Below are 21,019 nucleotides of genomic sequence, written 5' to 3'. Positions count from 1 at the left end.
GAAGAAAAGTTGCAGGAATATGGATATGCCTAGTCTAATGAAAAGAAGGACCAGGGGAGACATGATGGCAGTGTTCCAATATCTCAGGGGCTGCCACAAAGAAGAGGGAGTCAAGCTATTCTCCAAAGCACCTGAGGGCAGGACAAGAAGCAATGGATGGAACCTAATCAAGGAGAGAAGCAACTTAGAACTAAGGAGACATTTCCTGACAGTTAGAACAATTAATCAGAAGTTGTGAAGGCTTCCAGAAGTTGTGAAGGCTCCAACACTGGAAGTTTTTAAAAAAGATGTTGGATAACCATTTGTCTGAAGTGGTGTGGGGTTTCCTGCCTAAGCAGGGGGTTGGACTAGAAGACCTCCAAGGTCCCTTCCAACTCTCTTACTCTATTCTGTTCAGCTTCTTTGACAGGTGAACCTAATCTGGCTCTACAGGCTTTGGACAGGAAGGAGGGAGAGAAAGAGTGAGGAAGAAGGGAGGGAGGGAGGAGGAGGAGGAGGCAGGGAGCGAGAGGGAGAACGCTCCATCTCAGAGCTAGCTCTTTTGACAGGTGAACCTAATCTGGCTCGCCAGACGGCCCCATTCTTTAGACGGGGAGGAGCCGGTTCCTGAGCTCAGGTGCGATTCTTCTGCATCGACGCTCCTCCTCTGCCTCTCGCTGCCGGCTTTCCCTCGGCAGTTCGGGATAGAGGAAGTTGGCCAGACTCCTTTCCTTTTGAGCCAAGGCATGGGCTGCTTGGGAGGAGTGGAGCCGGCTTGGGAAGGAGTACGACAAAAAGAGGGAAAATATGGACATGGTAACTCTTCCGGCCAGAGGTTGGGTTTGTGGGGCTGGGGACAAAATACGGCTTCTCTTCACTCTTAACGCGGCTTGCAGCTGGTGAAGGATCGGTGCCATGCGCAATAGGAAAGCGGGCTTGGGGTATTTTGGGGTGGGGGGAGCAGGAGTAGATCGGGCCCGGACTGCTTTAGAGGAGGAGAAGGGTAGCTATACTTTGGTTTGGTTTCTAGAGTAAAGCATTATTGTCTAGAGAACAAGGTACAGCGTCTGGACGGGGGAACCCTTGCTTGCCTTTGGTGCTGGAGTTTGTTCAGCGGGTTCACGTTTTTGAAGTGAACTTTATCCACCTGCACACGTGGCTTCTCTATAAACATTCCTAGTACAACAGAAGCGGGGGGGTGGGGAGGGCGGGAGACGCTTCCCATTTCTTCTAGCTGGCTTCTCTTTACAATCTACTTAAACCTGCAATCTTTTACCTAAGGCTAAAGCTGGCTGAAAAAAAAAAAAGGCTAAAACCGGAATTTAGCAAAGAGTTACAGCTGACTGTCTCTTTTACTGCTACCTTTCCTAATGTTATGTTTTTGTGGCCAGTTCCGTTTTAATTCTGCCTAATAGTCACCGGACAAGGTAGTGCCATTTTTAAAAATTATGATTATGTTGTAGCTTAAAACTTGGACACAAAGTAAGATCCACTGAAGAATGGAACTGGTTCTGAGAGCCCAGATTGTACAGTAGCAATCTTGAGACTCCCTCAGATGGTCTGCACTGGAAATTGTTCCATTTATTTTTTAATTGTGAAGCTACCTGAAAAATGGCTTCTTTTCCTTTAATTTTTTTTTGGATATTTTGAGTACCTGTTGATGGATTAGCGGGGAAAACCTGCATGAGTAGATACTTCCTGGGTGCAGTGTGTGTCAGTCTAGTTGTAGTCCCTGTGCATGTGGCAACATGTGCCTCCTAAGATCAGAGTATTTACTACCCGGAAATAAATGACTCTCCCAGCATGTTCCCCTTTTGATTTATAATTTTATTATTATTTAGTGTATGTCAAATACATGGACTTATAGTAGTTCAAATGTTAATGTCTCGATTTACAAAATTAGTTCTAGATTTTTAAAGTGCAATTACATACCCTTACAAACCTTGGTGCGTGATGGGTATTGTTCTGTTCTTGTACTCTTGATCATTACTCTCCCCCAAAATCACTTAGAAAATTCCTTGGAGAAAAAGATCTGATTTTCTGCACTGAAGGGCTGCTACAGAGAAGATAGGAACAATCTAGGCTCCAAAGCACCTAAGGGCAGGACAAGAAATAACAGTTGGAAACTTACCAAAGAAATACCCAACTAAGGAGAAATTTTCTGACAGTGAGAACAAATAATCAGCAAAACAAAAAAGCTTTTATTCCAGAGGTTGTAGGTGCTCCATTCACTGGAAGTTTTTAAGAAGAGATTGGATAGTCATTTGTCCAAAATGGTATAGGGCAATGATGTCTAATGTTTTTGGCACCAAGTGCCCAAAATGTGCATGCCCTGTGCCCCCACACATGCAAGGGTGGCCCCTGCACCATGTGCATGCACAGGCAATCCTGTGCATGTATCCTGCTCATGTGCGCATGAACCCTGCATATGCGCCCCATGCATGCATGCACAACTACTGCATGCCCCGCCCCCATGTATGAATGGCAGAGACCTGAAGTGCAGCTGGCTGGTGGGAGGTACACATGCATGTGCGATGGAGCTGAGCTGGGGCGACGGCTCATGTGCCCAGGGAGAGGGCTCTGCGTGCCACCTCTGGCATACATGCCATAGGTTCACCATCATGGGTATAGGGCCGCTTGCTTAAGCAAGGAGTTGGGCTAGAAGACCTTCCCACTCTGTTACTATTACATCATAATTCCCAGCCATCCTACCCTAATGTTCATAGACTTATTGTAAGCTTAATTAAAAGTTGGAGAGAAAAATAGTTTGTATTGCTTGGATTTTAATAATAAAAATTGCTTTTTATTGCTTTTTTAGGCAATAAAAAACTTCTAGTCTTGTTAGAGAGTAAACAACTTCAACTATTGAATTTATTGTCACTGTAGAACAGAGGTGTCAAACTCACATAATCCTGGTGGTGTCACGTGATGTATCAGGACTTTTTTCCTCTCTGCTAAACTGGGCATGGGCGTGGCCAGCCCATGACGCATCTGGCCCGTGGGCTGGGAATTCAACAGCCCTGTTGTAGAACATAAGTGAAACATGTATCTCTAGATTTCAGTATTATATTTGTACCAACACATAGTACTGTTACATGTTGTATGGTTGTACTGATGCGTAATGTGGTTTATCTGATATGACACAACTATAGTGCCTTGTAAAATACAGTTTATAGCTTCGTGTTAGTCATAAACATTGGTCGTCTATTGGACTGAGATATCTTAGAAAATTCTAGGTGCATTATATTCCAGAGGAATTCCTGGTTTGTTGAGTGAAGTGTTACATTACCATTGAACTTGAGAAAAATTATTTCAGAGGTGTTTGCGTATGGAAAAGATTTCTAATTAGTAATAGAGATCCTCTCTCTCTTCTTCCTCCATGGTGAATTGCTCTCTTTTTCTCTCTTAGTTAGAAAGGTAATAAGTGAAGTATTCTTAGGCTTTATTAAACTTGATTTGGGGTAGGAAAGAAGGGAACTCCCCCCCCCCAATCTTGCATTAGGATACCTTGCCTTAAAAATTAAGGTTTAACAAGATGCCATAACAAGTGGTTAAGGTACCAGGCTAAAAAGCAGGAGATCGTGAGATCAAATCCCATCATAGTCCTGAAAGCCAGTTGGGCAGCTTTGGGCCGGTCCCCCTCTCTCACCCCAGCACACCACACGGCATTGTAGTTGTGGGAAAAATAGGAGTTGGATGTTGTGTTTGGATGTTTGCTACTTTGAGTTATTTGTAGAATAATGAAGGTGGGAAACCAATCCGATTTCTTAAAAAGGATCAGAGTAGGTTGTAAGGAAAAAAGGATTGGTAAATTCTCCCGGTTCTGAGGGGAGTATAGTGAATGATCTGTTGTGTGTGTATTGTGCCACCGCAGAATCCTTGGTTTTGTCAGAGCTACATTCAAATTCCAGCATGCTGTGCTGTGCTGTGCTTCATGGATGAGCCGTGGCACCTGTGGTGCTCTTTAGAAGCAGAGGCATCCAGCTCTGTTGTTTCAGCTGTGTTTTAACTCATAATACCATAATTCTTCTCAGGAATATAATCCTTCTGGGATGCCTTGTTGCAGTGTTGTGACCTGGCAAAGGCTTCTGTTTTCATTGGGCCATCTCTGAGTACCATCTAAGAGAAATTCAGAAATAGAGGAGCACCTGGTTTTCAGTAAAGAACCGTAAACAGTCCTGAGTGCTTGGGCTGTTTTTGTTCTTTAAAAAAGCATGCAGATATTGTGCCCATGCTGCAGACACAATGCTGTTTATTTAATCTTCGCTGCCATTGGTTATAGCCATAACTCTGCGTGGTGTTTTAGATGAAGATCAGTGGGTTTCATTTGTCTTTCTTGTATGGCAGTGTTAATTGCAGATAGATTCCAGTTTCAACTAGAGCCTTTGGCATGGCTGGTTGCATCGTGCAGCTGGCTGCTCTAGTACAATCAGAACAACTGAAGTATCCCTTGGATGCTTTACATCACACTGTTTAATGTGGAAACACTGGCGTTGACTATGAGAGGTTATTCAGAGGAGACCATTTGGTATTTAATAAGTTGGATGCAATTATATAAAATTCAATAACAGCCCAGGACAAGGCTCAATTGTGTTGCTTTCTCATTAAGGCCGTCAGCAGGCCTCTTTTTCAGCATAATGGAACTTCTGTCTAGGGTTGTCTGTTTCTCCAGATTTTCTAATCTCTTTTCTAATCTCTGATCTATTTTAGGATAAATCCAGTTAACATACATGTTCCTCAAACTAAGCGAGTCCATTCAGTTCGTCAGATGGTTCAAGCTAGTACCACCCTCTTCCTCTTTGTGGCAGCCTCCAAATTTGCAAAGTGTGTAATTCCCAGAATTTGTTGTCCATAATTCCCAGAATTTGTTGTCTGTTCTGGGGAAGGTGGTTCTAACATATCTGGAGGACCTTTTTAAAACAGGAAGAAATAAATAGTTACAGTGAGGCTCTGAGTCATTATTTGCTGATTTCTGGGTTGATTTCTGGGGAGAAAAGTTATTATTGCAAAAAGGGCTTTGTTATTTTAAGTGGTTTTCCCCCTTCCATCTCATTTTCACTCCCACCAAACAACATTACATTTTGTATAGTTTCCAGCCTATTAATGGCAAGAATTAGAGAGAAAAGCAAGAATAGTTGTCATTAAGATAGATTTGATTTAGAGTTCTCCATGGGCAGATTATCAGGAACTTTCCAGATTAAGTTTTGGACTCGAACTCACATTAACTCTAGTGAAAATGGCTAATGGAAAGTAGGAAATACAGTCCAGGAGTTCTGAAGGTTACCAGATTAACTACTTCTGAAGTAATCCAGTGAAAAATCTCTTCTTACTAATAGTAGGTAATTGGACATAATTTCCTCACTACAAGGATTTCAGTCTTCCCTTGTTGTGCTTCTATTCAGCTTTTGTTATTTATATTAGTATTAGCTCCAATATGCTAATGATTAAACTATTACTGTTATACAATGGATATTCGGAGGAGGCCTGGAAAGATTTTAATTTAGTTCCAGCCTGAGTGACAGAGTTACATTTTCACCAGGCAGTAATTCACTGGGACTTCTGCAACTGACAATTACCTTTTCTCTTTTTTAGGAAAAGCCCAGAGACTTTGGCAGTCTCCGAGCAATGTTTCAAAATGATTCCAATTTTTCCAATATGCTCCTGGAGTCTGCAAAGAAGCCTACTACCAAATTCAGTCCACGGCAAAATACCGGCGGCTCGTCTGTGTCTCATCCCACGCCAAAACCCTTGAACCAAAGGCAGGTTCCAGATCCTGAACAGCAAACCAAGCAATTCAGTTACACGTCACAGAAACTGGAACTCAGGCAAGTCAAGCCTATGATATTCCCAAAGGTCAAGCTCAAAGATAGGAAGGACCCCAACCTCTCTGGGGCCATTTGCAAGCCACCTTCATTGCGGGAAGAATTACAGAAACCACATCCAAGACCTCAAGGGTCTGAAGGAGCAAGCAGTTCTTTTCGCAACACACTGCACATTTGGGAAAGTGCTTCAGCACAAGGTGACTGGAAATGTGGTGCAACACCACCACAGCATACAATCAGGACAACTTCTCTTTCCCACCCCAAAGTTGTTAATGTTGCGATTTCGACAGAGGACAAAGCAAAAATAGCTGGACTTAAGCAAGGGGTGGCTCTTGATGTGTGTAAGCCTTCATCCCCTGTACACAATGAATGTGTTCCTACAACTTCACCTCCAGTTCCTCCAAGAAGTCATGCAAGCTTAAATAAAGTGGTTGCTGGTTTTTCTCCAAGTAGTTCGAACAATTTGAACAGTCTAAGCAAGGTCTCAAATGGTAAATATTATGGTTTTTTTTTTTCTGATATTAAGCCAGTTATATTTGCTTCAAGTAAGTCTAAGAGCAATTATAGCCAGAGCACAGGCAAAAAGTGGTTAGTTTACAGCTGCTTCCTAGCCTTTAGAAGTATCATACATCCATTGGTGATAACTGTTTTTTTTCTTTTGAGATTGTAAGCTAGGGTTAGTACAGATAGTTTGCCTTTTGTGTTCTTTAAGTCATCTTGTCTCACTGCTTACAAATGTGGAAGAGTCCAATACAAATAGGTTCTGTTGACTTTATTTCTATTATGAAGCTATAAAATATATATTCACTCTTAACAAAATTGGGTGGTAATAGAGGGTTGTGGTAGATAAAGGTCCATATCACGCTAGCCATCATAGAAGGTACTCCCCTTCTTTATTAGAATGACAATTCTTAAACTAACATAAGCTGAACTTCTCTTTGGGGACATTTGAGAGCCAAAATATCATAAAGCTTTTCCCAACATACCATCAAATCAACTTGATACATAGGCTCTGACAACAGGACAGCGAATGCAACAGTGAACTTCATGCCTTGTTTTACAGACTATAGCTTAATACTGGTAGGAGATGGATAAAGATTAAGTTTTCTGACTGTGTTATTTCTCTATTGTTTGATTAAAGCCTTGAAGTGATGGCACCCAACCAGTTACTAATCAGCGTATGTTCTTCATAAATATTAAGCAATGTGCTTGCTCTAATGGTAACCAAAAAGAAAAAAAAATGTGGTGGCTCCCCAGACAAACATTCAGAACATGCTGTTGTGGCTGCTGAAATGAATTTTTTGCAAACTCAGGAGGAGAAACCTACCATTGGGAAACTCTGGCTTTGACAAATCTTCACAAAATCCAAGACCAAAGCCAACACTGAAGAAGATTAATATTTAATTGATTTTATTTTTCCCCCAGAAAAAGTTGCCTCACAAAGAGGAACTTAACATTAAGCGGCAAATTTTGCCAACTTACGGTTATGCAGGTGATTCATACAAAAGATTTTGAATGTAGCTTCCAGAATTTTCTCCCAACTGACCTTTCTAGGTGGCTTTTCAGTAATGAGTCACAGGCTTTCCCTCCCCCCCACCCCCATTTTTTATGAGTCTAGCATACAGTGTGGCTGTCATAAAATAACATAAACAAGTTCTGCAAGATCATACCCATCCCATCTTATTAGCTGCTTATTTTCCACTCTGCGTGCAGGAGAGATGCATCATCATGTCGTCTTATTCATTTTCCTCAGCAAAAGAACATTGAAAAACTGAGTTGATTTTATAAAGTGACATACGGGTTCTTAAAATCAGTAACTCCATAGTTATCATGGCTTTTGGTTATTGGTGGCCTTTTCCAGCACAACATTGTCCAATATCCTTTGGTTGTGTGAAGAAGTAATGCTCTTTCTATCCTATAGTTTCATTGAATGTCTTTAGGTTTTATATTTATGACAACATCCACAGAAAAAAAAATAGAAATTATTTTATGTAGGAAATGTATTTGGCTGTCCCATTTAAGCAAATAATAGGTGGGAAGTAATGATTTTATTAATCAAATTTATATAGTCTCACAAAGTTTCACTGGATAGATGGATGGCCATATAAGTTTCATAAATTAAAAGAAACTTCAACTGTTTTGTCCATGTTGTTTCTGTGCTGCCATGCCTTTTCTCTCCCTTTTTTAATCAAAAACTCCTAAATTTGGGGAAGTTGCTCTAGGCTTTGAATAATGTGGGTTGAACCCTTCTCTTTTTTCAATTCCACAATATACAATATGCAAGGCTGCAATTTTTTTGCAGTCCCCAGGGCCATTATTTTTATTTGTTTACCACATTCATGTTTTCTCAGAGAAGTGACATAGCCTAGGAAGCAGCTCATTAATTTTATGCCATAACAATTTAATATAGGTTGAACTTAGGAGGAACGACTGGTCCAAAGTAATCTAGGGATCTCTCTCTGTGTCAATGAGTCTTTCCATTAAGTCCAATGTATTTAAAATTACTTGCTTTGCTGCAGATTAAACAGCAGTATGATTTTCTGTCAGGTTGGGAGTTTGTTTGTTTTTTTGCAGAAAAGTACAAGAATAAAAAAGAATGAGTCCAGTCCTTTAAGGCGGATATACTTTAGCTACCCTTCCCCCAAAACACAAGTCCTCTGTCCCGCTTTGCTTCAATTATATTTTTGCATCACTGCTCATTCATTGCAGGGTTCATCCATCAAATATTTTTTTTTAAAAAAGGAGAAGTATGGTTCCTATGATCAAAAAATTGCCCATTCATACTGTAACATTTGGATGAATGGTTCTCCCTTTCCCTCCAAAATACTAGGAACCAAAGTTTGGAGGAGATTAAATGATACCTTGTCAGTTACTGTGGTACAGATGCTGCCAGTTCTGTAGCTGAAAGGCCAGTGCAGGCATACATTGGCATGGACCTTTCCTACATAACTTTTAATAGGAAAGAAAGATGCTAGAACCAGAAGAAAACAATTTGTTGTTTCATGAATATACATTTTCTACTCCTCTTTCCTCAAATCTTAAGATCGTTTCATTTCTTTGGTACAGAAAGATGTCCTGATGATGAAAATACCAAGCTTCCAAAAATCAAGCTCCTCCCTTCTATCAAAGAGCTTGGTCCTCCTCCAAAGAAGCCACCAAGACCTCCCAAGGTAGATCTTGCTGCCTTCCAGCAGAATTGTCCAGGTAGGGTACTTTCTTGGTGGCATTGCAAAGAAATGGTTACTAGGTGCCCAGAACTGCAGTCATTTGTAATAGAGTGAGGTACTTATTTCAACATATCCTGATAGCAGTTGAACAATGAAAGAATTTGTTCATTTAAATTTGGGATTATTTTGCTTTTTCCCCACAATTCAGGAAGTGATGTTTGCTGCTATTCTAAGGCTTTCCCCGTTTCTCAGGTTCTTCAGTCCAAAGTGTCCTGCATCACTGTGGCTCTCCACACTAATTGGCATCAAGTTTCAATGAGTGACAAATATCATCTTTAACTCCTTTGATTCCATATTTTTATTTATTTTTAATTAAATTTACAGGTGAAACTCAAAAAATTAGAATATTGTGCAAAAGTTCATTTATTTCAGTAATGCAACTTAAAAGGTGAAACTAATATATGAGAAAGACTCATTATATGCAAAGCAAGATAGTTCAAGCTGTGATTTGTCATAATTGTGATGATTATGGTTTACAGCTCATGAAAATCTCAAATCCATAATTTCAGAAAATTAGAATATTACATGCAATCAATACAACAAGGATTATATATAGAACAATATCGGCCCTCTGAAAAGTATAAGCATGCATATGTACTCAGTGCTTGGTTTGGGCCCCTTTTGCAGCAATTACTGCCTCAATGCGACGTGGCATGGAATCTATCAGCCTGTGGCACTGCTGAGGTGTTATGGAAGACCAGGATGGTTCAATAGCGGCCTTCAGCTCTTCTGCATTGTTTGGTCTCATGTCTCTCATCTTTCCCTTGGCAATGCCCCATAGATTTTCTATGGGGTTCAGGTCAGGCAAGTTTGCTGGCCAATCAAGCACAGTAATCCCACAGTCATTGAACCAGGTTTTGGTGCTTTTGGCAGTGTGGGCAGGTCCTAAGTCCTGCTGGAAAATGAAGTCAGCATCCCCATAAAGCTCATCTGCGGAAGAAAGCATGAAGTGCTCCAAAATTTTCTGATAGATGGCTGTGTTGACCCTGGACTTAATGAAGCACAGTGGACCAGCAGATGACATGGCTCCCCAAATCAACACAGACTGTAGAAAATTCATACTGGAGTTCAAGCATCTTGCAGTGTGTCTCTCTCCATTCTTCCTCCAGACTCTGGGTCCTTGGTTTCCAAATTAGGTGCAAAAGTTGCTCTCATCAGAAAAGAGGACTTTGGACCACTGAGCAACAGACTAGGTCTGTTTTTCTTTAGCCCAGGTAAGATGCTTCTGATGTTGTTTGTTGTTCAGGAGCAGCTTGACAAGAGGAATACAACATTTGAACATCCAGGATCGGTCTGTGTGTGGTGGTTCTTGATGCACTGACTCCAGCCTCAGTCCACTCCTTGTGAAAGTCCCCAACATTTTTAAATGGCCCTTTCCTGACAATATTCTCCAGGCTGCCTATTCATCCCTGCTGCTTGTGCACCTTTTTCTTCCACACTTTTCCCTTCCACATAACTTTCTATTAATGTGCTTTGATACAGCACTTTGGGAACATCCAACTTCTTTTGCAATTACCCTTTGAGGCTTTCCCTCCTTATGGAGGGAGTCAATGATGGTTTTCTGCAAACCTGTCAGGTCAGCAGTCTTTCCCATGATTGTGATTCCTACTGAACCAGACTGAGAGACCATTTAATGGCTCAGGAACCCTTTGCAGGTATTATGGCTTAATTAGCCGATTAGAGTGGGACACTTTGATCCTAGAATATTGAACCTTTTCACAATATTCTCATTTTCTGAGATTGTGAATTTGGGGTTTTCATGAGCTGTAAGCCATAATCATCACAATTATGACAAATCATGGCTTGAACTATTTTGCTTTGCATGCAATGAATCTATCTCATATATTAGGTTCACCTTTTAAGCTGCTTTACTGAAATAAATGAACTTTTGCACGATATTCTAATTTTTCGAGTTTCACCTGTATATGCTATCCATTTTATGGTTAAGCAACCCTGCTATATAATGAAACTTCTATTTAGATATTTTTCTCATAGTCTTCTCCAATATTAACCCAATAATTTATCTAAAGCTTGAGATAAGTTTATGGAAATCCAGAAACCTCTGGAACTCCTACTGAGAATGGATCCATTCAAGCACTACACTGGTGAATTTAACTTCTCTGTTATATTGTATGGTTCCAGTAATAATTTCCTTTAAATGTTTTTTCCCCCAGATAATCCAGATGATGCATACTTGACACCCGAAATGTAAGTGAATATACAGTATATCCTTAGTGCCTAGGAATTCATTTCAGATTTCCTTTATGTGTATATCCTGCCTGTGGTATCAGGTTTCTGTAAATAGCAGTGCCAAGCTGCCTTTTGTGAAGTGTTTTGTGGGTACATATGTTCTATCTTAAAAATGAAATTCAGAAACTGCCTTTGTATATATGTGTCCTATCCTCAGTTTTGTATTTATGTATGCAACAGCTAGTAGGTTCAGTAGAGGAGAAAGAAGTTAAAGTGAAGAGAGAAAAATTGTAAACATCTAATAAAATTCCTTCATTACTGGCTTTCTTGGGTGAACATGATTACAGCAGTGTTCTTTGCATTAAAAAATAAAACAGAACAGGAATAAATTTATGGGTGCTATATCTCTGCTTTATAAACCATACTGTAATTGAAAAGATTTGCTTCAGGAAATATTCCTAGTGTTTTTACCTTTTATTACCTTTTGCCAAAATCATTAATGCAAAGCATTGTTATGAACTACTATCTCTCATTTCCCTGCTCACTGCTGAGATGCTCACAACTGGAGCCAATCCATCCGTCACAATTAGCTTTCTTGACTTGCATCATAATTTTTAGCAGCAGACTTCAATGTGGAATATTCGTAGATTTGCCTGGGAAGTAGCAAATCTGTATCGCAGTCTAATCTATTTCATAGGCTAGGCTTGAGCGTCCTCCCTTCCTCCTTGGGAGAAAAGCAAAGCTGCATTGGTTACATTGTCTTGGAAGAAAAGCTGAACGGAAGTGTTATACACAAACCATCTCTAATCGGGCTTAAATCAGGGATATAAATATTTTTATAGACAACATTGAAAATGGTAATGCAAACATTTGGCTGAGTATTTCCTTGTTGTGTGTTTTTTTTCCTAAATATTACAGCATCACTACTTCTATTTGGACTTAATCCCTTTGAACCAACCTGTCTGTGAACATGAAGTACACATGTTCTGGGGATCTGAAATAATGTGCATTTTTTTTTCTTTTCTCTCCAACAAGAGAAATTGCTCCCCACACTCCCTTCTTCATTGTCTCTGACTTGAGATTTTTGAAGTTCTATAAACCAAAGATTGCAAATATTTTCATTTGCTCAATCCAAAAATGCTTACATTATAGGTATCCGTGAATTTCAACAGCACGTGGATTTTGATTACAGTGGTTTGCATGTCTTGAAAGAATGTGGGTTAAGATGTCTGGTAGGTTCTGTTTAGACAGCAACATGACTTGGGTTTCTGGATCTTTCTTTCTAGAAACATATGTCCCTTCTGTATCTGATACTGTGGTAAGCAGACAAAGGTCAGGTGTCAGGATTCCGGCAGTTACCCCAATTAAATAATGAGTCTCGAGCTAAACTTCCAAAACCTCAAAAGGATTTATTGGGCATTAATGTGTCCAGCACTGCCTGGGTGTAGCCAACTCTGAGACACATAATTCATTGTCACCCTTGAGGCTGAGCAGCAACTATCCCAATGATGGTTGGATGAGCGAGAGTCACTTTCAAGACAACATTTAGCAGTTAATTGGTTTTTCTAGATGTACAAATGACATATTTTGAGTTTGCGTTTGTTTAGGTAGCGCTCTTAATTTATATTTCAGCTTTATCATTATAATAAATAAATTTTGAAGTAGATTGTTGAATATTGGATGGCTGATTACTACTTTTTGTGGTATTTGATTGCACATCTGGTGTCCTGTGGCTTCCAGTCCACTTCCAGTAGTCTTGGCTACATTATAATGTTTAATAAAAGTAAGGATTATTTGGCCATGCTCATAAACTGCAGGTAGTCCTCAATTTAGGACCACAGCTTTGAATTGTGTACAAATTCAAAAGTACAACATTTCTATTCCTAAGCAAGACAGCTGCTAAGTTTTGCTCCATTTTCTGACCTTTCTTGCCACCGTTAAGTGAATCCCTGCAATTCTTAAGATGGTAACATGGTTGTTAAGTGAATTTGCTTTCCCCATTGGCTGCATGTCAGGAAGTTGCAAAGGTGATCACTTGGCCCTGGGACACTGCAACCATCATGTGATCATCTGGGAAGCAGCACACACGTAATAAATTCCCAAACATAAATAAATTTCCTTTAATGCCTCCAACTTGGCCCCACTGTTCAATTGTTCGCAGTTGGAGATTGAACTCTTTCCAAAATAGTCTCCAAAAGAAAGAATTACAGTCCAAACTCAAAGAACAGATAACGGAGAAATAAAAAACCAAAACAAACCTCACTGAAGGAATTTTCATGACAAACCAGGATAATTAATTACAAACTTCAAGAAGATAACAAGGCACAGTCCTTTTGAAGAACACCAACCAAGATAAACCTCAGCCAGAAATAAAGCATGCTTTGCTTCTAGCAATGCTGTGTTTTAAATGCCCCTCCTATATACTATTCCCCCCAGCTGCAGCCAATGAGGAGTATCATGGCCGCTTCCTCTCCTGTAAGCCACATTGTTCCCTTCTCCGTTCCTCCCTGTATGTCCTAGGATGAAGAGGGGATAAGCCTGGTTCTTCCTCTGACTGCCCAGTTGGCCTCTTCCCTTCCCAGCCTCCTCCACAACCTCCAGAGCCGCACTTCCACTCCCTGTTGGCTGTTCCTCCTCTCCCTCAGAGTAAGTCTCCAACAGGGGCATGACATATCATAAATATGAACTACTGTAGTTGCGAAGCAGCCCAATTTTGATCATGTGATTGTGAGGATGCTTCAATGATCATAAGTGTGAAAACAGTCATAAGTCACTTCATGGTCATTAAATTAGTGGTTGTAAGTGGAGGAATACCTGTAGCTGGTCCACATGCCTCAGCTCTTTTAAAGTCTAGCTTTTGACATTCATGAAGAGATCAACATTACAGGTAGTCCTCATCTTATGATCACAGTTGAGCCCAAAATTTCCACAGCTAAGCAAGACAATTGAATTTTGCCCCATTTGTGCCCTTTCTTGCTACAATTGTTAAGTGAACCACTGCAGTTAAGTTAGTAACACGGTTGTTAAGTGAATCTGGCTTCCCCATTGACTTTGCTTGTCAAAAGGTCGCAGGACGTGATCACATGACCCCAGGACACTGCAACCGTCATGAAATGTATACATACCAGTTGCCAAGTGTCTGAATTTTGATCACATGACTTTGGAGAGGTTAAAAGGATTGTAATGTAAAAAAAACCCAGTCATAAGTCACTTTTTTCAATGCTGTTGTAACTTTGGTCACTAAATGAATGGTTGTAAGTTGAGAACTATATGATCTTGTGCAAAATGTTCAGGTTTTTCATACCCTAGGCTGAGTATTAGATTTTTTTTGGTCCATTTGTGGGGGAGGAGGGAGTGTATTTGCCTTTAAGTCACTATTGATTCCTGGTGAAAGCTTGGATTAACCCTCTGGGTTTTTGTGGTTGTTGTTGTTTTTGCAAGATTTCAAATTGGTTTGTCTTTGCCTCCATCTTAGGGCTGAAAGACAATGACTGGGCCAAAGACAATCCAACTAGATTCATGCCTAAGGCAGGGCTAGAACTTAAGGTCTCCTGGTTTCTGGCCTAGTACCTTAGTCTCTATACCAGGGATGTCAAACTCAAGGCCTGTGGGCCAGATCCAACCCATAAGGTTCTAAGGGGCTAAGGGGCCACCCTGAAAACAGTGAAGGACTGGTCCACGGTGCTTCTGCCAATGAAAAAGGAGCTCAGAGCGCTCAGGCCACCACAGGTGCCCCTGACTCAAGTGACATTGAGCTGGCCATGTCCATACTGGCCATGCCTACCCAGCCCCCCCGAGGTCAAACACAACCCTGATGTGGCCCTCAATAAAACTGAGTTTGACACCCCTGCCCTATACCAAACTGCCTCTATAGTTGCTGGATATTAAGTAGGCATGATGTTGAGTATTAGGTGATTTATAGAACATAGCACATTTATTTATTTGTTCAAGTTGTTTAAAACACTTTATTAAATTTTATATGACTTGTTCCTGATTGGTTAGCATGTGTGGACCACATAATTGTTATTTACAATCTGAAGAACTCAACTAGTTGGGGTTGGCATTCTCAGTTGTGAATTCCATGTTTCTCCTGAACTGATCCCCAAAGAATCTATCTAATTATTAATTAATTATTATCCTCCTGTGTCCAGGTGCTTCATATTTTGCATCTATTTTTTGCAACTCATTGTAAAAAGTCATTTATCATTTCAATCTGTATAATCAGATGAGTTTGATTCAAATCAGTGATTCAATTTGTATTTCCAAAGCGAATGGTCAAATCAAGTTAATTTAAATATCTGAATAAAACTATTGAATTGAGTTATTCCTATCATTTTGGTTATAGGAAGAAAGCTGTGTTTTCATATACAGAAGACCATTGATGCTTGGTTTCTTTTGGAGAGATTTGATTTGACAGTTTAATTCCAAATTATCTGATTTGGAAAAGTTGATTTTACATTTGATCAAATTAGCTTTCAACTGAATTTCTGAAGTGGTTTTACACATGGCCCTAATAAGCACTATCCTCTCTCAAAAGTATAGACAACTTTCATTCTTGCAAAAAAATACTTGAAAATGTAGAATATTATTTTCCATGTTCTTTTTGGGGGATTCTCAATGTTGCAGAACTTATAGAGAGTTGATCCAACAACATTAGAGGTCCTGTTGTGTTGCTATATTACTTTTATGAGTATATTTCCATACAACATTGAAAAGTAGTACATTGTATAAACCACTCCCAAGATTTCTTGGCTAGTAGAACCATCTGTAAACTTCAATTGATGAAGAGAAACAGGACTGATTCCAACCAATGTACTGTATATCTCTGGGATCAAGGAATCAAAAATATCCAAATACTTTCATTGTTTTCTAAGTTCTTTTTCAGAAAAGGGTAATGATATGGCCCTTCCTTTATTTTCAGTACTGAACTGGAAGATTTGAACACCTATGAAGAAACCATATACTACCAGGAACAGCAAGAGAACTGTCCTAATTTTGTTCAACGGCCTATACATTGTGAGTTTTAACTGTTGTTTCATTTATGCAGACTATATGGGTGTACATTGTTCATTAGATGTGCAGCTACTCCCAAGGCTCATTAGCTTGAAACATGAGGGAATTTGGTGATTAGCACTGTGGCAGAAGTATGAGAATTTAAGTAGCGGAGGTGAGAAATTAGTCAACGGTTAACATTTTAAATCCAACAGAAAAGAATATATGTAGCTTTGGGTTGAACTATTTAGTTCTTCATGCTGTTTGGATTTTGTTGTTTGCTAATACATGTTTCATTACCTGATTTGGTAATATCAGTGTACTTAGATACTAACTGAAATCATCAGTGCACTGTAACTTTTGATTTTTTATTCTGTGTTACGTTTCAAGCATTTATCAAGCTTTTTTGGATTTTTTTTCTTTTTGTACTATTTAACTTTAAACTCATTTTTAAAAACTCTTTTTATAATTTTTAAGATTTGGATTAGAATAGAATTCAGATTACTTCTAACTGTGTTAATAGGGTATGGAATCTGGCAGTTTTAATCTTCAAAAAATATTAGTTTGGGTTCATTTTGTTTAACTGGTAATGTAAAGGAGCCTAGATGGAAAATTTAAGTTATATAGCAATCTATCTATAACTGCTTATTGTAGTTACCAGTTTTATAAAATTAGCTGAAATAAACTACAGAGAAGAATGTACTAATTTCTACAAAACCTTGATTCTAGCTTTCAAGTCTTTGAAAAAGGAAGATACTAAGGTATGTGCTTTCAATTTCTAGTTTGATGAAATAATTGGAGTGAGAGAAGAAAAAGAGAACAACAGATCAGCACACCAAAACTTGGCTTGCTATAGAAATATCTATCTATCCCTTTAGTTCAGGGGTGGGCAATTAATGACCCCTTTTTATGACTCAGGAATTCTGGGAGTTGGAGTCCACAGCTCATAAAGGAGCCATTAATTGCCCACCTTTAAGCTTCCCTTAACTTATTGTTTATTGTGTGTTTATAGCTAGCACCTACATAGGAGAGAATTAATATTAAAATAGAAATGCATCAAATTTTAGCATTCTCGAATTGGTTATTTTTTTAATCTCAGGACAAATTACTATTTGTGATGCTAAAAATTTATGTCACATTGAGAATAATACACCCAAGGTAATATTTTACAAATTATAGCTAATTACTGACTCTTTTTCCACATAACAATTTCATTATTTAAATTGGATGAACCTAATCCCAAAGTCAAGCAATTGTGATGATAATTTAATGTTATTGGCTTCATTCATCCATTGCGTTGTAGGTTACAATTATATAACCAAAATTATATAATATAAACACAATCTAAATATGTTCAATTTAATTTGTTGATAGAACTGAAAGTGTGTTGAACAAACAAGACAATTCTCAACCAATTTTCCTAGTAAACCAATTATTTTCTTCAAATGTTCTATATGAGTATAACATAAACTGAAGCATCTGGCGAGCACCCAAACATTAAAATGAGTTATTTTTCATGCAGGTTATTTCTCCCATAACTTTTGTGTCAGCCTACTTTTCTTTGTGCTTCAAAGGTTGTTTTGGAAGGTTAATTAATGTTTGAAATGACAACCCATTTGGTGTTAAGGATTAAAGTCAGGAAGGAAAATTTCCTTGTGTATGTTTCTCTGCATGCTTTGGAAACTTTGAGTAGTGTCTTTTGGATTCTAGCCACATTTCACTAGAATGACATGGAACATAGATGCAGACCACGATATTCCTTAAAACAATGTCCAGGTCAACAAAACTATTATTTTGTGAGCAATCTGTGAAAACTAAAGCACTCTTTGTTTTGCTACAAATAGGTTGAAGAAATATTAAGTCAGGAATATTTATGTACCAGTATTCTATGTGCTGGGATTTTTTTAAAAGTTTTTAATACAAGGATTAAATTATGCAGCTATATAGTAACTCTGACCGTGTGTGTTCACACAAAAATGAACATGATATTTGAAGAAGGAACAGTTCGATATTCTGAATGGTAAACAGCTTCTAGTGGAGAATTGCTTACGGATTTCATTGGTCTTCTGTTATTAGTCTCAGTCTCTTGAAATTGCTAATCTATAGTATTGGGTATCCTCAAAGTATGATCTTCAATTGGGCAATTCTTAATGTTGATTTTCTGATTGGATTATATGTGCACAAACTATCTTGGAAAAGTGATGTATCTTTTCTGAAAACCTTGCAGGCTGCTGCCCATTCTACTCACAGATGTTACAGGAGATTTTTTTAATTGAGAAAATGGAATAATTGCTTATATTGCATATGTAAAATGGTTGGGGGGGATTTCTTTCCCCATTAGAATTTTCTGCTAACCTAATATAATATTGTCTTCTCCTGGTTTTGGCTTGAGAAAGAAGCATTTCCCATTTACTTAAACGTTCTGTAGAATTTACTGGTAAGAATTCAGTTTGGAGAATGTTTTCTTATGATGAAACATGTAGAAAGATGAAAGATGGAGACAAATTAAACAGATTTGGGCCTGTGTGATGCCTGATCAGAAATAATTCAGTACTTTATTTAATCTACTTTGATTTGTATGGTAGAAGAGCAGAGGTGGTATTCAGCACGTTCTGACCAGTTCTAGAGAACCGGTAGCAGAATTTTTTTGGAGAACTGGCAAATACCACCTCTGACTGGAGATTTTACAGTATCCTTTGCCCTGCCACACCCACAGAATCGGTAGTCAAAAAAATTGAATCCCACCACTGTAGAAGAGGTGCTTTATGCTATATCATGAATTTAGCAAGGAATGTCGTGAAAGGGCTCTAACCCAAGCAGTGTAATGTGTACTAACAGATTTGCAGTCCCAGAACTATATTCATGAAACCCCAAATCAGAGGGAATGAGAAGAACATGCCTCAAGAGGAAACAAATCAGTGTTTCTCTGGAGAAGGATTGGCAAAGGATGGAGATTGTGAGTAAATGCATGTTGATATTACTGCTGCTTTATTCTTGAGTTAAGTGACACATATTCCTTTATACCTCCACATACTTAACACCTCTTGACCAGATGGCTTTGTATCTCTTGACTTCTTGCCAAGGATTGAAGAATTAATGTTTGTACATCTAGGTTGAGAGATGAGGGACAATCGCAAGAACTTGTGTATAGTAATGGTAATTTGTTTCATATGTTTGTGGAATATGCTTTTGTCTTTAGGAAAAACTTGATACTGTATTATTTTATAGCGGTGTTTCTCAACCTAAATAACTTGAAGATGTGTGGACTTCAATTCTCAGAATTCCCAAGCCAGCCTGTTTTGTAACAACTGGGTTCTGTGACTGTAAGTGCAATTTTAAAGTCCATGGACAATGTAGAGGGACACTCATGGCAAAAAAATGTTGGCTGCTTCTTCCTTAATGGTATATTTTGGAGAAACAAGCATTGAAAAGCCGATGCAGTTTTCATAGCTTTCTCTTCTTGGATCTTCAGAATGTGTGTTGCGGTTTCAGCATTTAGGCAGGTTTACTCTTTTGTATATGTTCAGGAGAGCTTGAAACAAGAATTCTGCTCCAGTTTCAGATGATTATGTATGCCTGGAATCTTTAAGAACGGATGAAAGGAAGTGGAACCCAGATATAAGAATTGCTACATTGGAGCAAGCTGCAGAGGAAGTGTATGATGATGTGGAAGGAATAGAGAGAGACCTGTAAGTGTTTTATAGACATTTAGAAAGTACATGTAAGTTTTTTGGAACTCTTAATATGTCAAATGTATTTTTACACTACTTTGTTTAAATGTTGTGTTGCAGACAATCCTCCGATGCCCACAGATCATTTGTTTTACATTCCAGTAAGTATAAAAATAACACTTCTTATAGAACAAAGTGGGGTTGAATATTCAACTATTGAAAGAACTCATGCAAAGGTAGGTTTAACTCTTGAAAAACCTTCCAGATTCCTAGTGAATTCTTTGCACTACCCAAACCATTGGAAAGAGTTGGAGTGTCTCCAGACAGAAGGAAAAAAAACCTATGGCTTTATTTATTTATTTTTTCATGGTTGAAATTCTTTTAGGAAAGAAATATTAAAAGCTTTTGAGTAGTATGTCGGGCCACACTCTCAAAGGTAAATGGGGCCAGTAGTTTAATTTAGATATGTTCGAATTCAGCAAAAAATGGTCAGACCTCACATGTTTAAGAATGCCACCCTTTTGTCACATGAAAAAGGATAATACATGGCAAATTTTGGAAGAGTTTGGAGTTTAATATTCAAGGGGTAGAACTTTAGATTTAGGTGTCCCTCCAGTTGGCCATAAACCTGCAAACATTTATTTCAGTGTTTCATATCTAGCAGCATATGCAGTTCTGAGTGTAACTTATGTTTTATCTAAACTTTCTGTTTGTTTGGGATACTTTTTCATTTTACTTTTATATTTTTTAACCAGAATCTTAGTGTTTGGTAAGTTTGGTTTTCTCTTAGGTGAAGGGTCACTAAATTGATAACAAAACATTTACAAGAAGAAAACCAAGTTCACCGGTGATTGAAATTGCAATATTTGAGCTACACGCTTCTCAGTTATAAAAAAGTTTGTAAAGTAAAAATGTAAATATAAAAATTAATGTTTTAATTTTTACTTTACATTTTATAATGCCAGCATAAATGTAAAGGAAATCAAATAACATTCACTAACAAAGCCTTATTTTTCAGATATACTGATTATATAATTCATATTGAGGATTTCTCTTTGACTTGTGAACATGTTCAAGCTGTAGATTTGCCAATGGGCATCTGATGAATTTTCTAAAAGTAGAAGGACCATAGTACTTT

At 38.5% G+C, this 21,019-nt stretch overlaps 1 protein-coding gene across 5 annotated transcripts in view; it reads left to right on the top strand.

Moving 5' to 3' along the window:
- The first annotated feature begins 459 nt into the window (after window positions 1-459).
- FYB2 (FYN binding protein 2) overlaps window positions 460-21,019 on the top strand; it is a 35,394-nt gene continuing 14,834 nt past the window's right edge. Inside the window, exons 1-9 of one of the 5 annotated variants that reach the window (XM_087929968.1) lie at window positions 460-616; window positions 5,572-6,292; window positions 8,868-9,005; window positions 11,203-11,236; window positions 16,140-16,234; window positions 16,940-16,971; window positions 19,049-19,166; window positions 19,767-19,899; window positions 20,002-20,042. In XM_087929968.1, the coding sequence (XP_087786094.1) occupies window positions 5,605-6,292; window positions 8,868-9,005; window positions 11,203-11,236; window positions 16,140-16,234; window positions 16,940-16,971; window positions 19,049-19,166; window positions 19,767-19,899; window positions 20,002-20,042 (1,279 nt within the window). In that variant the 5' untranslated portion in view covers window positions 460-616; window positions 5,572-5,604. Of the gene's footprint in view, window positions 796-5,571; window positions 6,293-8,867; window positions 9,006-11,202; window positions 11,237-16,139; window positions 16,235-16,939; window positions 16,972-19,048; window positions 19,167-19,766; window positions 19,900-20,001; window positions 20,043-21,019 lie in introns of all 5 variants that reach the window. The other 4 variants (XM_026707165.2, XM_087929967.1, XM_026707161.2 and 1 more) reach the window with 4 other exon arrangements.

Source organism: Pseudonaja textilis, chromosome 3 (genome assembly GCF_049901715.1).
Source record: "Pseudonaja textilis isolate UNSWEBS1 chromosome 3, rPseTex1.2, whole genome shotgun sequence".
In the NCBI taxonomy this organism is placed as follows: Eukaryota; Metazoa; Chordata; class Lepidosauria; order Squamata; family Elapidae; genus Pseudonaja; species Pseudonaja textilis.
The sequence above is the reverse complement of the archived record's forward strand: the minus strand, read 5'-3'. Positions and strand labels throughout refer to the sequence as shown.